Genomic DNA, 16,369 nt, shown 5'->3' on the forward strand with positions numbered 1-16,369 from the left:
CATTGTACTAACTCAAAAATAATTTAGAAGCAAATAACTTTCTGATGTAATTTCAAGTATATTAAAGTAGCAGGAGCTAGTTTCTTAACTTAAACATATACTGGAGTTTAAAAATCATGACCTAAATCTACCTCATAACATAAAAAAGTAGTTTTAAAAAAAAAAAGAAAAAAAGAAAAACAAATATATACCAGCCTTGACCTGCAAAATATTCGCGGTGGCTTTCGTGTTCGTGGCTTGAATGTTCCGTGTATTGTTATTTTCACTCGCGTCATTTAAATTACGCTTTCTTGCAGGCATTTTGTGTTAGATCGATAAGTTCTGAACTACTTGAAAAGAAAAAATACGTAATCAGACAAACGGATATTTTTTGAATGAAATTACATGTGAAGTAAATAACAGAATACTGGGATTTATGGTTGTGTACATAGTTATGAGCGTTCAGTGTATGATAAGGTTTTACTACTTGAAATAAAGAATAAAGCCGATATTACGTAAAGATAAAATAACTAAAAAGTGTTTATTGCAGTCTGCGACACAAACAAAATTATTGAAAAGTAAAATAAGTTAAAGTTATATTGAAGGCAAACTTAGCTGTGCATGCAGAAACGTCTTAATTCCTGTTCAGAAAGTGACAAGCATATGAACTGTGTGCCTTAGACCTGAATATGTTGAAACAGCCTACAGAAATTGTAGTCAGTTTAACATACACGAGGTTTAAGAGTTTTGTATGAATACTTTGCAAATAAAAATAAAGTAAAGTTGAAATCGAAATTAGTTGTCACACGATTACAATGACATCATGCCATCTTCTACAATACATTGGGTTGAAAAGTTTTGCTCAGCAAAATAACTGGTAAGATTATTCTAAATTTAAAAACCAACGTGCAATCCGGACTCCTTGGACAACAGCCTTTTCACAATAAAAGATGTCTAGTGTTTGATTGAAAAAATTGCGAATAATATTACCAGACAGACAAATACAAACATTTATATAGATATTTTTTTAGCCTTATGTGTTTTTTATCACTGGTGATAATTTTGATACGTGTATATAACCCAAAACAGTTAACAAACGTTAGTAATATATATGACATTAGACGGTATTCTAACAAGTTTAACAATTTATGTAACCATTCATTCCAATCTGGAAAGGAAATTACTATTTACTACTTACTTTAAATTGTATGACAAGTAAAGCTAAACAACTCTGCTTAAACGAACTGATGTCAAACAATAGTAAGCTATTTTATGTTAAGCAGTATATAGAGTACATATTTTAGTAAATAGGACAGAGCTGATTTTTAAGAATAAATTTTAATATTTATTAACATGGTTAATGTTTCTTTAAAAATACGTTTTCTGCAAGAAGTTTTGCAATTGAGTTGAAAATAAGTATTAATAATAAATAACTTTGTGTTTTTTTAAAAATGCATTTTCTGTGAAAAGTTTTGCTATTGGGTTGAAAATAAGTAATCATAATAAAGAGCACTGTGTTTCTTTCTGAATAAGTAATCATAATAAAGAGCACTGTGTTTCTCTCTGAATAAGTAATCATAATAAAGAGCACTGTGTTTCTCTCTGAATAAGTAATCATAATAAAGAGCACTGTGTTTCTCTCTGAATAAGTAATCATAATAAAGAGCACTGTGTTTCTCTCTGAATAAGTAATCATAATAAAGAGCACTGTGTTTCTCTCTGAATAAGTAATCATAATAAAGAGCACTGTGTTTCTCTCTGAATAAGTAATCATAATAAAGAGCACTGTGTTTCTCTCTGAATAAGTAATCATAATAAAGAGCACTGTGTTTCTCTCTGAATAAGTAATCATAATAAAGAGCACTGTGTTTCTCTCTGAATAAGTAATCATAATAAAGAGCACTGTGTTTCTCTCTGAATAAGTAATCATAATAAAGAGCACTGTGTTTCTCTCTGAATAAGTAATCATAATAAAGAGCACTGTGTTTCTCTCTGAATAAGTAATCATAATAAAGAGCACTGTGTTTCTCTCTGAATAAGTAATCATAATAAAGAGCACTGTGTTTCTTTCTGAATAAGTAATCATAATAAAGAGCACTGTGTTTCTCTCTGAATAAGTAATCATAATAAAGAGCACTGTGTTTCTTTCTGAATAAGTAATCATAATAAAGAGCACTGTGTTTCTTTCTGAATAAGTAATCATAATAAAGAGCACTGTGTTTCTCTCTGAATAAGTAATCATAATAAAGAGCACTGTGTTTCTCTCTGAATAAGTAATCATAATAAAGAGCACTGTGTTTCTCTCTGAATAAGTAATCATAATAAAGAGCACTGTGTTTCTCTCTGAATAAGTAATCATAATAAAGAGCACTGTGTTTCTCTCTGAATAAGTAATCATAATAAAGAGCACTGTGTTTCTTTCTGAATAAGTAATCATAATAAAGAGCACTGTGTTTCTCTCTGAATAAGTAATCATAATAAAGAGCACTGTGTTTCTCTCTGAATAAGTAATCATAATAAAGAGCACTGTGTTTCTCTCTGAATAAGTAATCATAATAAAGAGCACTGTGTTTCTCTCTGAATAGGCTATAGTGGGATACACTGTGAAATGGATACTGATGAATGTATGCCAAATCCATGTTTAAATGGTGGAATATGTAGTGACCTCATCAATGGGTTCAAGTGTCTTTGTCAAGTTGGTTTTAATGGTAAAAAATGTGAAATGAATATTGATGACTGCATGAGCCAACCTTGTCAACATGGTGGAACTTGTCATGATGGAGTTGCCAGCTTTACCTGTGATTGCCTCCCAGGTGAGTTCTTTAAAACATACATTATAAAGTGTTACTGTTAGAATTGCCATCAAATTGCTACTTGGGTAAGTTGTTTGGAATGTCTTAGAGTTTTTCTTTTCTGTAAAGGGATTCAGTAAAACTTGCAGAATGTTGTTATCTTATTTAAAATATTTCAACTTTTTATTTAATGAACAAAAGGACTTCTGGCCGTTATGAGTAGTTATGATTTCACTATCACCTATTTTAATATTTAATTATTAGTTTTTTCATATTTTTGAAATGTAAGACACTTTTTTACTATAGTGAAACATTTGAGAATATAACGTTTTTGTTAGGCATAATGAAACTTATATTTTCCTTTTCAGTATTATTTTATAAAATATACCATTTTCAGATTTTTCATTCATAACTGAAGTTTGTATTACTTTCCAAGCAATTTTTTTTAATTACAAAATGAATTTAGATTAGTGTTTTTTTTAAAGGATTTTGTTATTAACTAGTAGTAGTTGATGAAGAATTCTAAAGTAACAGTTTCTTTAAAATATATTATTTTTCTCATTAGGTTTCACTGGATTTGCTTGTGAGACAAACATTAATGATTGTCAGTCTTCTCCATGCTATTATGGCGAGTGTATAGACGGTATTGGAAGGTTCACGTGTAACTGCCATAAAGGCTATACAGGTATTTTGTGTCAGACCCAGATTAATGAGTGCAGTAGTAATCCTTGCCAGCATGGGGGGCACTGTGAAGATTTCATTGACAGATATCAGTGCCGTTGTCGACCTGGCACAACGGGAGTCAACTGTGAACACAATCTAAATGAGTGTGCCAGCAACCCATGTCGCAACAGTGCCTTATGTGAAGATGGAATCAATTCCTACAGATGTATATGTCATCCAGGATTTGCAGGTGTGTTTGTTTGTGCATACATGTTATTGATACTAAAGATTACTTTTAGAAGTTTTGTGGAGTTGATGTTGAGATGTTACAGTTTGTATACCTAAAATGAACAGTTTGTTTGATCTTTAGTTAAGATAATGAATGTTTGTAAGGAAAGTTTTTTTTTTTTTTACAAGGTTTACTAATTGTTTTGCTGGTAATATATGGAAAATAGTTTGATCATATTCCTAATGTCTGGCTTTGGTAAGTAATAGTACTTTTAAGAATGAAAAATATTTTTGTGTGGAATTTATAAAGTAGCACTTATTTATAATACTTTTTTCATTTGAATATAAACACCTTTTTTTATTGTTGGTACTCAGTTTCAAACATTCTTTTAATCGGTGGTGTATGAAGCATTGTGCTCATATTGTTAAGCACTTATGAACAAATTATTCTATGTTGGTATTTTATATTGACAAAGAACTTACACAATCAGAATATTGGTTAAATAGAACATTTTGTTTTATTACAAACCTAACATGCCTCCCCATGGCTGAGTGGTAAGTCTGAAGGCCTATAATGCTAAAAACTGGGTTTCAATACTTATGCCTATGGTAAGAACAGTACAGATAGCCCATTGTGTATGTTTTGTGCTTAACAACAAGCAAACACTTTACAGAATTTGTTTTTACTGATTATAATATCAAATTATAATAATTTCAGTAAGAATGATACAGAAAACACTTTTGTACATTTTATTTTGATTTCACATTAAGATTGTTAAAGAACATTTCAGAAATTGCAATTATATCATAAATGTACCACTATCCATTTTGATTAAAGTTCTTAAAATTACAGTGAGTGAAGATGTAGAATAGAACAATAACTTCATTAAGATTTATTTACCAAAAAAGATTTTTCTACTAATATTTTATTTTTCAGGAACACTCTGTGAAATAAATATTGATGATTGTGCAAGCCATCCTTGTGCTAATGGTGGTGTGTGCACAGATCTTATCAGTGGATTTAAATGTGATTGCCCACGAGGATATTATGATGCTCGATGTCTCTCTGATGTCAATGAATGTGAAAGTAACCCTTGTTTAAATGGAGGGACGTGCGAGGATGAAGTTAACAGATTCATTTGTCACTGCCCAAAAGGTACACATTTTGAAATTATATTTCGTAATGTAATATATACTGTAAAGAGGAGTATTAATACAGTTTTCCATTGCAAAAAAAAATAGAATAGCTTTTTTATTTTTACAGTACAATATATTTTGACAATTAGTTATTCAGTAAAATGTATAAACCAAGAATATATATAAAATTTATAAAAAAGATTGTTTTTAACTCATCCATATTTTGTCAAATATTTGCTAGTTGTAAAGAATATATTTTAAAATATGTCTTGGAGGATTTAAGAATGGATAGAAGTAATGTGTGGCTGATTTAGAGATGCCCCAACAGAACCTTGTAGAAAATTTTCAGCATATTACTGACAGTTTCAGCAACTAAGTTATTATTTATTTAAGTAACTGATACAGAATTTTGTTCAGTTGTCGTATTAAGTTCCTTAGTTGTGGAGAGAGAAATATTTGAAATAGTTGCTCAGTTACCTCTTATTTGTGTGTGTTTTTTATTTATTTGTAAAAAAAATGATTTGTTCTGTAATATCAGTTAGATGCTGAGGATATTATTCCATTACACTAAATGTTTAGATATAGCAATACTACATTGTCACTTTGATGTTTACAAACAGAACTCTGTGTTTCTAGTCAGTGTAATTTTGGTATAATTCATTAACTTTCAAGCTATATACTTGTTTTCTGTTCATTACTGTTAGGGTTACATATTGCATCATTGTGAGGAATCCTGTTTTTGCTTGTTACAGTACTATTCTAGAGAACTGACCAACAAATCTGATGAACGCACTCATTTTCTACATAACAGAAACTGCAACACTAATTAGTGAAAGTAATTACAACAATGCTGGTAATTTAATTCACTGTTTTTTTGTGTGGCATGTATGTGAATTACTGACACAGTAACCAAAAAATGTCATGATCTGTAGGTAATTTGATATGTAACTAGTTTGGAAAAATGTTTAACTATGGATGGGGTACAGATAATCTTCTATCAGTACTTGTAGAGTTGATGATGTGATGTTACAGTGTCAATGTAACCAATAACATTTTATATTTAAAGACATTGTTTAATTATGGCTAAAAACATATCTAAATTTGTTCATATACATTTTTTTTTAAAATATAGGTTATAGTGGCCATCGATGTGAGTTGGATATTGATGAATGCCAGTCTAATCCATGCCAACATGGAGGGACCTGTCATGATAACCTTGCTTCTTATACATGTTCATGTTTACCTGGCTATACAGGGAGAAACTGTGAATCTAATATTGATGACTGTGCTTCCAAACCTTGCCAGAACAGTGGATCATGCATTGATCTAGTCAATGCGTATAAGTGTGTATGTGAAGTACCATACAGTGGCCCTAATTGTGAAACTGAACTTGATCCCTGTACTCCAAATAAGTGTAAAAATGGGGCAAAATGCACCCCTTCATCAAATTATCTGGATTTTGCCTGTACTTGTGAACTTGGATACACAGGTAAATATTTCACTCTTAACTAATTAACAGGAAAATAATGTTGGTTTTAGTTTTGTTTTCATTTTTGAATGAGAACTATTGTATTAAATTCAAGAAATATACAAGATAAGAAAAATGTTTTATTTTTATTTTGAGAAAGCAACTTGCTATCTTGTATTCTTTCAAGAAACAAAATTGTAATTTTTCTTCTCCTTCAGGTCGCTTATGTGATGAAGACATTAATGAATGTGCCATCTCGTCTCCCTGTCGAAATGGAGCTACTTGTGTAAACACAAATGGGTCATACATTTGTAATTGTGCCAAGGGTTATGAAGGGCATGACTGTTTAATAAATACTGATGACTGCAGTTCTTGTAAGTGTAACAGAACTCCAACTTCCTTTCTGAAAACTTGTTAAAATGTATTAGTTTCATCTTCCTAAACTTATTGAACAATTTAGAAGAATAAAATAATTTAGAGAATTAAAATATTAGAAAGAACTATGTTATTTAATGTTCTCACCAGTTTTTTATCAATTTATACATATTAAAAAGTTTTGTTTATTTTATTCACCTGGCCTCGTTAGGGTGAAAAATTGTGAACAAAATAAAGAAAACTGCCAATTTACAAATGTATTGTTGTTTGGATACTTGTATAAATGAGAGTTAATATAAGTTTCAGTTAAAGTTGTATTCTTTTATTGATAACTTTAAGACTGTTTTCACTTTTTTATTCATTTATTTATTTTTACTAAACATGATAGGTAGTTTGATGTTATAAACTATTAGGTAATTGATCATGTAGGTTGGGAATAATATTTTTATTTTTACATTGCAGTATATTAACCTATAAGCAAACCACATTAACCAAAGTTTTAAATAGGAAGTTTCTTCAAATATGATTTTATTTTTCTGGTTATTGAGAACTTTTTGTTTAAAGGTTTTCTTGCTTCAGAAATTAGGAATAATTTTAGTTTTACAGATTTTTGACATACTTATTGAACATTTCTCATCCACAGATCCATGCCAAAATGGAGGATCATGTCTAGATGGTATTGGAGAATATACTTGTGTTTGTGTTGAAGGATTTGGAGGAAAGAATTGTGAAATTGATATAAATGAGTGTACCAGTGGTCCTTGCCAGAATGGGGCTACATGCAATGATTATGTTAACAGTTACACATGTACATGTCCGCTAGGTTTCAGTGGTACAAACTGTCAAACAAATGATGAAGACTGTACTTCAAGGCAAGTTTTTACTTTAAGAAATCCTATTTTTAGTTGTGTTGTAGTTTTTAGAAACTTCAGATATTATAAGCTTTACAAAATAACATACATCTGTTTTGTAACTTCAGATTTTCAAATGCTTCATTTACAGGCAATTTTGTGGCTAATACTGAAATACAGTAGAAAAAAAAATCAAGTATGTTTGTGTTTAATAAAGGAGAGATTATAGTAAGATTTGAGAGACCTCCAAGAACATTATGAAAACATTCCTCTATATTTGTTAATGGCCACTTTTCGTGCTTTTCAGTTTTTGATTTACTTGTATTTGGGGATTATAAAAATATCCATAATTCAAACATTGTGAAGTAATTTTTTATGACTTGAAAAGGGTTTTTCAGATTTTTGTTTTGAGAGTCGCTTGCACAGTGTCGATTAGGAAGCAGATGACGGGAGTTTCATTATGAAAACATGTTTATGATTTTTATACAAAGAATTCAGAATGCTTATACTTTTTTTTCAAAGGAACAGAAATATTTATAAGAATGTAAAAATATTTTACTTAAAGATTCTTGCCCATATCAATTCTTTCCCAACAGAAATGACTCCTCTAGATGACCTTGGTAACAACAGAGCTCACAATATTAATACAGCAACAACAGTAACTGTAAAAAATAATTAAAAAATGCTTAACTAAAGTGAATTCAGATTTTTTTTTTAATCACATTTTTAGTTCTTGCATGAATGGTGGGACTTGTATTGATGGAATCGACACATACACCTGTCAGTGTTCAGTAGGTTATACTGGCTCTAATTGTCAGTTCCACATTAATGAATGTGATTCCCAGCCTTGTTCTAATGGAGCCACCTGTATTGATCACGTGGGTTTTTATACCTGTCACTGCCCATTTGGATTCACTGGAATTCATTGTGAGGTAGGCAGAGTGATTTTACTTAAGACTTGTGAGATCTATATGTATTTTCTTTATTTATGTTGATGCATATTTAATGAGGTTAGAAACTCGCAGAGTTATTTGCATTCTGTAAGGCTAATCATGCAAATGTTTTGGGGACTTATGAAACTAAGATACATGTTTATATATCATTTTGCTATTTAACACTTTATTTTACTCTTTTCGTGTTAAATATAACTTGAAATTCACCAAACTAACAGTTTTAACTTTCTTAAATCTTGTGGTCATCTGATCAGTACAGTAGCTTTATCATGGTAGGTAAGTTACTTAATAGGGACTTGTAATGTTTTTAACAAAATTATAGGGCATTATGTAGAGACCCCATGCAAATGGAAAAACATTGTAAAAGGTTTCACTTCTTGATAGATAAACGTGACTTCCATAATTATTAATATGTAAAAATCTCTTATCTATATATTTTTTGTCATCAGTACTTAAATCTGTGTGCACTTGCTTTATGCTTTATTAAACTCAAGGGCATAGCATTATCAATGACAATTTCAGTATATATTTATGTTAATATGAATGAAAGGGACAAGATGCAAACAAGGTGAGGTTAATTCAAGTTGACAATGTATTTTTCCAGACTTTTGTTGATTGGTGTAGCACAAGTCCTTGTATGAATGGTGCTACTTGTAAACAAAGCAATAACACCTACCGCTGTACCTGTAGCCCTGGATGGACAGGAATGCTGTGTGATGTTTCTATGGTCTCTTGTGGTGTTGCAGCTTCCCAGAAAGGTATGTTAGCACAAATAAAATATCTTTTAATGCAGTCTTTTAACAAAAAATTGAAGTTTTTATCTTATATAAATCATCTATATCTATTGATATTTTTAGAAATTTTCTTATGAGTTTTCTTTTTATGAGTTATTGTAAATTTTTTATTACTTTTATAGTTTAAGTTTAACTTGTGTAGTTTTTGTTATTTAAATTTTACTATTATGCTTTTTCTTAAGGCATTGAAATTGTAGAACTTTGTGAAAATGGTGGAACTTGTGAAAACATTGGCAATAGCCATAGATGTATCTGTCGTGAGGGGTTTGAAGGGAGCTACTGTCAACATGAAGTAAATGAATGCACCTTCCAACAATGTCAGAACAATGCAACGTGCAATGATTTAATTGGGCAGTATACATGTGACTGCCAGTCTGGTTTTCAAGGTAAAATACTCATTGTGAATACGTGTATGTGTTTTGGTGCTATATAATATCAAAATCAGAAAAACAAAACAAATGCGTATACCATAAATCTAAAGTTTAAAATTTTCTCGTACATTTCAACTTATAGTAATTAAATCTATGCTAAGTTTTCAGAAATGTATTTGATAATTATTAATAAGTATCAATTTCTATGCAGTTTACTTCGATATAAGCTATGTTTTTGGAAAGGTGTTTAACATAAAAAAAGGTTTACTTTACAAAAGGAAATGTGTTTTCCTAAAATTTATGGTTTTTTGTGTAGGTTTGAATTGTGAATTAAACATAGATGATTGTGATCCCAACCCTTGTCTGTTTGGAGGTACATGTCATGATTTGATCAACAAATTTGTGTGTTCCTGTCCTCATGGCACTATTGGAATTTTGTGTGAAATTAATGTCAATGAATGCTTCGAAGGTGCCTGTCATCACGGTGGAACATGTATTGATGAAGTTGGGCATTATGAGTGTAACTGTCCCCCAGGTTTTGTTGGTCCAAGGTAAGGAAACAGTAGATAAATGTGAAACAGTTAAAAATAAATTGATTGGAGGTGATCTTTAAATGTTTAATACACTGGTCATAGTCAAAGTAAATAATATATCTTGTTGTTCAAAACTTTCAAATTTGTTCTTTAACAACATGGATATCTTCAACTTTGTTTTGAATTTCGTGCAAACCAACATTAGGGCTATCTGAACCAGCCATCCCTAATTTAGCACTGAAAGACTAGACTAGAGGGAAGGCAACTAGTCATTGCCACACACTGCCAACTCTTGGGCTACTCTTTTACCAATGAACAGTGAGATTAACTGTTACATTAGGATGCCCTCACAGCTGAAAGAGCAAACACATTTGGTGGGACAGGGATATGAACCCGAAGTCCTCAGATTGCAAGTCGAGATCTCTTACCTCCTGGCTACTCTTAAGATTAAATTGAAACATGCTTACATTCCATTACATAATTACAGTTAGTTTTCAGACCACCATACTTTCTCATTAGTAATGCATCAGAGGAGATTCCAAAATTTGTATGTCTATTAACTATTCTGCTTGTACAAACTTTAACTTTGTTTTCATGTTTGTTGTAAAGAGGTTCAATAATATATGTAACTGTTATTTCACATGCTATTTAACATCATTTATTTAGAAAGTATTATTTTTCAGGTTTAATCAGTCAAAATCTGTAACATTTATAACAATTATATCACAGTTATAAATGTTTTGCATGAAAATGACAAAATGTTATACTTGTTAATTCTGATAAAACACAGGTATTCCTGTCTATAAGATTTATAGTTGTTTTCTTTTCTCTAGGTGTGAAGGTGATGTGAATGAGTGTCTCTCTAATCCTTGTTCAAGTCCTGGTACCCAGGACTGCATTCAGTTAGTTAATGACTATCGTTGTGGGTGTAAACCTGGATTTATGGGTCGTCACTGTGAAATAAAAGTCAACTTCTGTGCTTCTCACCCATGTTTTAATGGAGGCATGTGTAGTAGTACACAGTTAAGACATACTTGTATCTGTTCTGAGGTGATTATATTTTATTTCTTGCTTTTATTTTGAAATTTAACAAAGTAAATTAAGTAATCAGAATGACTTTTCTGATTTCAAGTTTTTTAAGTATATACAAAAACTTTCTGCAGACATATTCTATTACAGACAAAAGTAGTAAAATAATTAAGATATATGAAATGGCTGCATTAACATAAATTCATGTAAAAATAACCTTATTTCAATACAGTATGAGTTTTTACCAGAAAGTAAATATTTAGTATACTTTATGATTTCTGGATGTAACATAATGTTCAGGGACAACATGGAACCTCTTGGTCCATCTCAGCTGTTTCACCTTCCCAGCAAAACTAAAACTATTAAATAAATTTAAAAAACAATTTAAATCCACCCCCATTATTCACATCTATAAAGTTTTCTTTTAAAAATGCTCTAATTTACTGCCTTCAAAACATCTGAAGGCAACCCATTCCTTTGGTCAACCACCCTCTTTCAAAAATAAAATTGTCTTAGCTGAATATGGCTTCTACCTTGTTTGAATCTATATTTATGTCCACTAGTTCTATAATTTTTGATAAGTATAAAAAATGTTGATGCATTAACATTAAGAATTTTAATCTCTCCTCATTTGGTAACCCCTCCATGTAAGGTACCATTTTAGCAACCCTTTTCTGAACCCTATACAACAATTCAATGTCTTTTCTAGGGTAAAGAGCTTAAGACTGAACACAATGTTCCAAATATGGCCTAACCAGTGACCTTACAATGAAATTATAACTTCTTCAGACTTATGTTAAATATTTCTGTAGATACAGCTTAAAATCATATTTATCATACTACAAGCAACAGCACATTGCGTGGATGGTTTAAGAGATTGATCAACCATTAACCCAAGATCATTTTTTTCATGATACTCTTAAAGTTATTCCCATCCAAATTATACTTATAATTCAAATTATGATAACCCATATGCAGTACCTTACATTTATCATAATTAAAACCCATCTGCCATTTATTTTCCCAATTCACTAAATGACCTAAATCCTTTAGTAAAGCAGCAGCATCTTCTTCACAACCAGTAACATACAAGACCTTGATAGCATCAGCAAATTTAAGTAATTTATTAACAATTCCTTCATTTATTTCATTAATGCAAATAAAAAAATACAATGGTCCTAAGACTGAGCCCTAAGGTACACCATTTGTGACATTAATACAGCTGCCCCCCAGTGACTCAGTGGTATGTCTGCAAACTTACAATGCTAAACACTGGGTTTTGATACCTGTGATGGGCAGAGCACAGATAGCCCATTGTGTAGCTTTGTGCTTAATTCAAAACAACAACAATTAATACAGCTTGCTGAACTCCATTTATAACAACCCTCTGCTTTCTTCCATCAAGCCACTCTTTTATTCAGTTAGTTAACTTATCCCCCATGCCTATTGAGATAAATTTCTTTACAAGCCTTTTATTTGGCACTTCGTTGGATTCGTTATGAAAATCTACATTAACTAAATTTGTGCCTGTATCCTCATTTACACATGCAGTAACATTTTCAAAGCATGTCAAAAGATTTCTGAGGCATAATTTTCCCTCAGTGAAACCATGTTGACTATCTAATAAAATTTTAAATTTTGTTAAATAACTTTGCAATGTGTCTTTTATCAGACTTTCCACACCTTTTCCCACAACTGATGTAAGACTAACAGTCCTATAATTATCGGGATGGCTTCTGTTACCTCCCTTGAAGACAGGAGTGACATTAGACATTTTCCAGTCTATTGGTACTTGTCCACTATTCCCCTATTCAAGGACTTACAAAAAATTGTGGCAAATGGCACATATATCAATCCTTGACCTCTTTTAAAATTCTTATGGAAATATCTGGCCCAGGAACCATACCATTTCTTAAACTTCCCAATTTTATTTCAAAAAGCTCAGAACGTATGCAATTGTCTTGTTCATATTTGTTTTCATCTGTCAGTTGCTCAAGTCTTCATTAGTGAAAACTAAAGAAAAAGCAGAATTTAATAACCTGGCCATTTCATAATCATCAGATACAAGTCTTCCTTTATCATTCCTCAAGGGTCCTATTCTCATCCTAACATTTTGTTTATCCTTTGTGTGCTTAATAATCTATACTGTTAATTTTTATGTCTACAGACAAATTTTTCTTGTACATACTTTTGGATGTCCTAATTTACTGTTTAACCATATTTTGTGACCTTCTAAATCTTCTATAATACCAGTCAAATAATGTATAATTTCATATTAGTGTGTTTATGCTTTTTTTTCTCAGAAAAAGAACAGTGTTAGAGAACTGTTTGGTTAATAGTTCTGATTTACATAAGTTTGAAATATTTCGTGTTTTTTATACAAGATTGTTTATAAGTTCCATAAAAATTGATAATGTCTTAGTTTTATTGCATTATTTTAGGAGCATTCACTAACATTTCATAATTTTTGTCAGAAAATTTCATGTTTGTTGATTTTTCACAAATATTCATCACTGTACATGTGATGATTTATCCATGTTTACACAATGATATGAATATTATGGTTAACATTTGCTAGTGATAAAAGAACTGTTCACATTTAGGGATTCTGGGGTGACAACTGTGGGTTAACAAACACTACTTGTGCTAGTAAGCCATGTTTAAACGGAGGTGAGTGCCTTACAAAAGGAGAAGGTTATACTTGTTTGTGCCCACGAGGTACAAGTGGAAAACTGTGCGAGACAATCATTGATGGAACGTGCCTGTCATCAGTCTGTCAAAATGATGCTGTCCCTGTTGACAAAACAGGTAATTTTTATTGTAATATTTTTCTGTGTTTTGTGAAAATATTAGGTTGAGGAATAATTCGTGAGCATTTTTAAATAATTTCATTCAAGCATTACATGCAAGACTATACAATACTTCAATGCATGAACACATTACACTCAAAACATTTATTATGATACTTTATTTCATGTAATACCTAGGTATATAGTATGCATTGTTTTAAACGAAATTGCAAGAAATTAAATGCGAAAAGCAGATGACGTCGAAAATGCTCGATTTTGTCCACTTGACATTCCATTTAATGAGCTGAAAATGAAAGCAAAAATTAAAGACACATGAAAATCAAACACACCATCTATTAGAGCAAAAAATTATCTACCAAATGACATGAAATATTTTGTGAAAGCGTTTCATTTATGAATATATTTTTTTAACTTGAAAAAATGCTCACAAATTATTCCTCAACCCAATAGTATTTCAAGTTAAATTAATTATGCATATTAAAAATAGGAAAAATGTATTACAGTGATATCACAGGTGTGTGTAGTTAACCACTTTCTAATCTGAAAAGACTTGTCTTTTACTGGGTTAAGACTAAGAATCTGTCACATTAAAGGCTATGTTAAAGCCATGCTGTTCAGAAAAATTAATTCTATTTAGTTTTGAAACTAAACTATAAATTCATAGGGTTATCAGAAAAAAAATCCAAACATATAGCACAAATATTAAAGCACTAATAATTTCAAAAGGGATGTAAGTTTGAGCTATCTTTTTAATATATTTCAAATTTATTCATAGACAGACTTTCATCCTTTGCTGTTGTTGTTAACCCCGAGCTTTAACTTATCCACGTATTTCTGGTACCACTAGAGTTATTTATATTTTCCAGATAAAATGATTCTACAAAATATGGTTTTGTTGAAATGTATTTTGTCATTTGTTAAAATGCTTATCTTAAGTGTTTCACATGTTTGGTGTCAGAATATAATAATTAACTTAAGCTGGCTGCAATAATTGGGGAGTTAATATGTAAGGTGTTTACCTGAATGATTATTGAGATAATTAGGTCATTTCTAATTTGTTGTCAAGTCAGTTAAAGTACACCTTCATGTGTAATAATTTGCTATTCATTTAAATAAAGTGGTAAAGTTTTACAATGTCTATGCTTACTAGACAATTAATTTTTATAGGTAATTGTATACTTTATTAAAAAACAAGTAAGCCTTACATTATTAAACATTGTTACTATTTCTAGTTGTTTTTTCTGTTTATTATTTAAAGCTGTGTATAATTTTGTGTCTCTGTTTTTTTTGTTTTGTTTTTTAATTTTTACCCATAGATTTGAAGAAAAAGTGTGAGATAAACAAATGTAACAAGAAGGCTGGAAATAGACACTGTGATAAGGAATGCAATAATGATGTGTGTAATTTTGATGGTGGGGACTGCTCTCTAAGTAAGACTTGTATTTATATGTAATAAGTAAATCTGTATATGAGTATTTTTAAGTATAATTACAGAAGAGTGTTAATGAAAATAACAATAAATGATGTTCTTTATTTGACTGCACTCTTGTAAGTTCTCAATGAAGCACAGTTCCCCTGTACATAGGAGCACACTGTCCTAAATATAAAGGATGAACTTTTGTTTAATGTATTGTAAAACTATCCAACTTGTAATTCTATTGTTTATTAAATATTCAGTATAAATTTACTGTAAAACTCTCCATCTCATCTGAGAGATATTATCATGAGCATAAAAACCACCAAAGAAGTTAAGGTAACACATGTCAGTTTTTATGAGATCAGCATTAAAGTTTAACACAAGAACTCTCTAAACTTTATAAAACCAATAAAGAACTTAATATAAAAAAGTTTTCACTATAGTAAGACCACTAAAAATGTATTCTCAAGTCTTTCCAACCTTTATAAGAATGTGACTTTTGCTCTTATGGTTTAAAAACAAATGTATTCTCAGTTTTTACTACTGATTATATGTGTTGCATGACTTTTGAACCAAGTGTATATTTATAGGAACGAATCCCTGGCTTAAGTGTGTTGCAACCATTAGTTGTTGGAATGTCTTCCGCAATGGAGAGTGTAATGCTGAGTGCAATAATGCAGATTGTCTTTTTGATGGCTTTGATTGCATTCAAGAGCTGTCATCTTGCAAGTAAGTGATTGTGCAGTGCTTATGTGAATATCTGGTAATGTTTAGAAATAAGATATGAGAAAAGCTTAGTTTGCTGAATGCTTTCAGAGAATGATTTAAAAAAATGATTACTTTTGATAATTTTATATTTCTGAAATACAAGTTTTCTAGTCTAATGCATTTGGAAATGTGGACCTAAATCAAAGTTTGTTGAGTAAACGAAAAAAATATCAGTTTCCTTTTGTTATGCTTATATTTTCA

General features: G+C 30.6%; 1 protein-coding gene across 3 annotated transcripts in view; it reads left to right on the forward strand.

Moving 5' to 3' along the window:
* The window catches only part of LOC143248866 (uncharacterized), a 117,046-nt gene that overhangs the window by 90,244 nt on the left and 10,433 nt on the right, over nt 1-16,369 (forward strand). For all 3 annotated transcript variants that reach the window (XM_076497728.1, XM_076497727.1, XM_076497726.1), the window contains exons 10-23: nt 2,565-2,792; nt 3,337-3,684; nt 4,600-4,818; nt 5,932-6,288; nt 6,486-6,641; nt 7,286-7,514; nt 8,224-8,425; nt 9,051-9,204; nt 9,423-9,626; nt 9,928-10,162; nt 10,978-11,194; nt 13,777-13,981; nt 15,300-15,413; nt 15,991-16,129. In XM_076497728.1, the coding sequence (XP_076353843.1) occupies nt 2,565-2,792; nt 3,337-3,684; nt 4,600-4,818; nt 5,932-6,288; nt 6,486-6,641; nt 7,286-7,514; nt 8,224-8,425; nt 9,051-9,204; nt 9,423-9,626; nt 9,928-10,162; nt 10,978-11,194; nt 13,777-13,981; nt 15,300-15,413; nt 15,991-16,129 (3,007 nt within the window). The remainder of the gene's footprint in view (nt 1-2,564; nt 2,793-3,336; nt 3,685-4,599; nt 4,819-5,931; nt 6,289-6,485; nt 6,642-7,285; nt 7,515-8,223; nt 8,426-9,050; nt 9,205-9,422; nt 9,627-9,927; nt 10,163-10,977; nt 11,195-13,776; nt 13,982-15,299; nt 15,414-15,990; nt 16,130-16,369) is intronic.

The sequence above is a fragment of the Tachypleus tridentatus genome, chromosome 4 (genome assembly GCF_004210375.1).
Source record: "Tachypleus tridentatus isolate NWPU-2018 chromosome 4, ASM421037v1, whole genome shotgun sequence".
NCBI classification, from domain to species: domain Eukaryota; kingdom Metazoa; phylum Arthropoda; class Merostomata; order Xiphosura; family Limulidae; genus Tachypleus; species Tachypleus tridentatus.